We start from the raw sequence: 4,464 nt of genomic DNA on the forward strand, positions 1-4,464 counted from the left end.
TTGTCGTTATACAGCCATGTTCAAAATTTTTGGGGTCATTCAATTACAACCGTTATGCTGCCGAAATTTCGGTAGAATTTAGATAAAATTTGATATATATATTATGTTCTGTTTTGTTTAGGGTCCACTCGCTAAACCGCCCTCAAGACGTGATGCATCAAAGGGGAAAGCTCCGATGCTTTCTCCACAAGGCCGTGGTGCACGGGAAGATGACTTGTTCACGGAAGAGAAGATGGCGTTGATCCCTAATTCGCTAAAATGGATGATTCATGAATTCCTAAGTCTCAAAGATAAACGTGATATAATCACAATTCCTGTCCCCCGAGCATTCATTGCACCGCGTACCCAGATCACGTTATCTGGAGAGGATTTGCAGCAGGTTGCTACGTGTGACTACATCGGCAACCAGGGAATGCTGTTTGGAATGATGTATACTCTTCTTTAATCTAATTAACCTTATATCAAATTATAGTTAAATTATTATAAGGCACTAACACTTTTTTTGGCAGGCACATATGGGAGAGCATCAACGGTCTGAGAAAAATTTTCAAGTTTTACGACCCAGAGCTTCTCACAGTGCATGGGATCAACGATGAAGAACAGAGTCAGTCTTTTGACGATGCGGCAAGACGATTGGCTAATTGGTTATCATTAATGAACAACAACCACCAAATGTTCTTTATTCCTTGGAATATCGGGTAAACTTTATTAAATTCTTTAGTGCTAATTGTTCATTTCTATATTATGTCTTCAAATTATTTTTATACTATCTTACTTATATTCCAATATAATTTTCTAGGATGCATTGGACGCTAGTGGTGGTTGCGCCAGGGAAAATTATCCATTTAAACCCTGTAAAAGGCCGCCCAATTCCCGAAGAAATAGAACAAATGATCGGAAGGTAATAATTTAATGACTTCTTATGTAACGAATTTAAATTAACTAACGAATTGAAATGCTAATATAATTTTCCTAAACAGGGCATTCATGTATATAGGGGACGCACATCAGTATCTTGGCCCGTGGCAAGGAATTTCACAAGCAAACTGTCCAAGACAACCTAAAAGCCAAGAATGCGGTTTTTATGTTTTGAAATATATCACTGACATCGTCGCACGTGCCAACCCCAACCGTTACATACAAGATCAAAAAGCTGTAAGTTTTAATTATTGATCATAGTATATAAATTTTATAATAACAAATATATAATATACATATACATAAACTAATATAAATTTTTAATTTTTTTAACAGTTTGGTGGTAAGAAGCAATACGATCCAAAAACAGAATTGTTACCACTACAGCGAAAGTGGATCGAACAATTGATAGCGGTGATTCACGGTGACGATTGAGGTTCAAAGGACGAAGAATTTTTCTTCATTATGTTATTTTTATAGATTAACTTGTAATTAGATTTATTAACTTATTAATATTTTTAACTAATTTTACATGTTTGTGTAATATTTAATTACTTTTATGAAATCAAATTATGTTTTTACCCAAATTTAATTACTATTTAATTTAAAATGTAATTAATATATAATTAAATTAAATAAATATGTAATTAATATATAATTAAATTAAATAAATATGTAATTTAAAATTTAAATAAATATGTAATTTAAATTAAATAAAATAATATATAAATTAATAAATATAAAATTAAAATAATATATAAAATTATTAAATATATAATTAAAATGAAATTAAAATTATATAATTAAATAAAAAAAAATTTGAAAAAACTGAAAATAGCTTGCTTTTGGCGTCGGTTGATAAAGCCCCTATGGCGTTGATTATGAGCTTATAACCGACGCCATAGGTACCCCTATGGCGTCGGTTATAAGCTAATAACCGACGCCATAGGGGTACCTATGGAGTCGGTTCATATAAACCCTTTAGCGTCGCCCTGATCAGCGTCGGTAGCGAATTTCGCGAAAACCGACGCTGAAAGGGCTTAAAAACCGCCTCTAAAGGGTGTTTTTGTAGTAGTGTTAATTAATTTAGCTGAAAATAAGAAATATTATAAGTATATACAATGATAGATAGTATCTCTATTGAAATATGATGACTCTCGCTCAAAGTAGACAATATCATACAAATATAGAGATATATAATGTTCAAAGTCTTAACAAGTGAATATTACAGTCAGGTCTAAAAATTAGCCATGTGAATGAATCTTGATCAATTTGCCAAACAAAAAGGAGATGAGTCTCGGTAATCTCGATGGGATCTGTGGATGTGCTCATCAATTAGAGAGGCCGACGGTGTGCTCTGAATAGAGGAGTAAGCCTGAGAAAGAACAAGAACTCTCAAGGTATGGTGGTGCTCTATGTAAGGCGTGTGCTCCAACACATTGAAGGGAAGCAAGGTGCTCTTTTGTTAAGAGATCAAGATTATTAAGTGTGTAACTAAAGTCTTACATTGGATTAAAAATAGGAAATAATATCATGAGTATACTAATATTTCTATTGGTATAAGAGGTATTTTGGGAATATATCAAAAAAAAAAAAGAAAAAAAACTGAAAACTTAATCAAAATAAACAATAATATCAATCTAGAGATTTATTAGGGATTTATTATAGATGGTGCCGAACGTCCTAATAAATTTGTTTTTTTTTTTTTGAATATCTGTTGATAAAATAATTTTGTATGTATATATTATATAATAAACTTGTTATTGTATGATTTACAAGTATAGTATAATACAGAGAAAGAGAAAGAAAAGGGAACTATAAATTTTGAGTGGTTTATATATGTTTAGTATATGTAGTGCATATTAATTACAAAGTTAATTAAAGAGAGAGACTATATAATATGCAATCACAAATGTAATTTCAATACAATAATTTTATATTAAGTTCTAAATATATAATGTTAGTTATATATTAAACACACATGCATATATATAAAGTTATCAAATTAGTTGTATTATATGTAAACATTTATTATAGCACTTTCTAAACATGTGTTCATGATGTTGATCTTGATCAGCCTAATTTAATAATACTTTAAAAGTTCTAAAAAACCTTAAAGTGGTTTTAACAATTAGGTTTGCTTCGTGTATATATATAATTACAGTATTACTGATAAAGACTAAACCTATTTTTTTTTTTTCAACTAAACTAATACCTAATCCCACTGTTTAATCCATATATAGATTTATATATACATCACTATACTATAAAAGGCAGAATTCATGACGGTCCTGTCGCTATAAAAAAATTAACTGAGTGTTGAAACTCGTTGCTTATAATACTATAGCATAGATATAGACGACGGTTTAAAAGTGCGGAGAAAAAAATTAAAATAAAAAAATAAAACCACTATTCCCGACGGTTCTAGGCAAAATATTAGCACGATTCATAACCGTCGGGAATAGGGGTTAGCAAATAAAACCCACTCGCGATATCACTAATAACCCAACTCGACATCAAACTCCCTCTCGATCTCAAACCCACTCGAATAGGGGTTACATTTAATTTTTTTTTTCATATTTTTACTGTGTTTTAAAAAACAAATACATGAAAGTAACAGGAAAACAATATAAGGTTAATATATAAATTACAAAAAATCAACAAAACGACAATAAAAATGACAAGAGTACAGCATAAAAATATTAAAAGATCGTATTTTATGTAGGTAAAATCTTAAAAATCACTGTAAAAATATTTAAAATTTCGTGTAATCATATTTTTGTAATTTTTTTATTATTTTTATATTTATAAAATAATCACATAATTATGTATGTTGAAATATTTGGACACGCATATTAATTGTTAGGTTTTTAAGTCAAGGTTCATAGAGATCATATTATATAAGATCTGGCTATATTCCCCAAAATTTGGCATATAGTCTTCATATATAATATATGTATATATTTATATACAAATTCTTTGGGAATCATATGGTTTGAATTTTTTTTCTTACTTTTTCTCTTTTTGGCTTTTACTTGTTAATGATATATATAGCTGTTTGAAAAAGCTACCATATATTTATATATATAAGCAAGGTATCCATAGTACATGCACAAGCTGGCCTTAATTAACTATGTCTATATATATTTATATATAAAATATATGATCATTATGCCCTAATTAGAGGAATGTTGCATTCTTTGGATACCCTTTTTTCAGTGGTTAATTATCAATAGAAGATATATACGTATGTAATTATTTAAAAAAAAATTAACATAAATTGATAAATTGATAGATTTTTATTTATTTTTTTTTACTATTTGATTTTTATTTAAAAAAATATAGACTAATTTTTTTTTTTGAACAAAAAGGATTTATTCAAAACAGGCAGCAGCACCAACAATACAAAAAATAAAGGCTCAACAGCCACAAAAAGAACCAGCAAATACAGCAACAGCCCCAAACCGAAACTACCAGCCCCTAATTACATCAAAAATATACTTATCCTGCTTTTTAGAGGTATCACAAGTCAAACTCAAGATTCTA

At 29.3% G+C, this 4,464-nt stretch overlaps 1 protein-coding gene across 3 annotated transcripts; it reads left to right on the forward strand.

Annotated features, from left to right (window-relative positions):
• On the forward strand, nt 1-1,689 carry LOC115724159 (uncharacterized). 3 transcript variants are annotated; one of them, XM_061105667.1, is made up of 4 exons: nt 1-429; nt 510-901; nt 981-1,155; nt 1,255-1,689. In XM_061105667.1, exons 2-4 carry the CDS (start codon nt 801-803, stop codon nt 1,351-1,353), a joined length of 375 nt encoding a protein of 124 aa, XP_060961650.1. In that variant the 5' UTR covers nt 1-429; nt 510-800; the 3' UTR covers nt 1,354-1,689. The 3 variants fall into 3 exon arrangements, 2 of the variants coding, with proteins under 2 accessions (XP_060961650.1, XP_060961649.1); XR_009684950.1 differs by having other exon boundaries at nt 510-1,155; XM_061105666.1 differs by lacking the exon at nt 1,255-1,689 and having other exon boundaries at nt 510-1,224.
• Nucleotides 1,690-4,464: the final 2,775 nt, after the last annotated feature.

This window comes from Cannabis sativa, chromosome X, assembly GCF_029168945.1.
Source record: "Cannabis sativa cultivar Pink pepper isolate KNU-18-1 chromosome X, ASM2916894v1, whole genome shotgun sequence".
Taxonomy (NCBI): Eukaryota; Viridiplantae; Streptophyta; class Magnoliopsida; order Rosales; family Cannabaceae; genus Cannabis; species Cannabis sativa.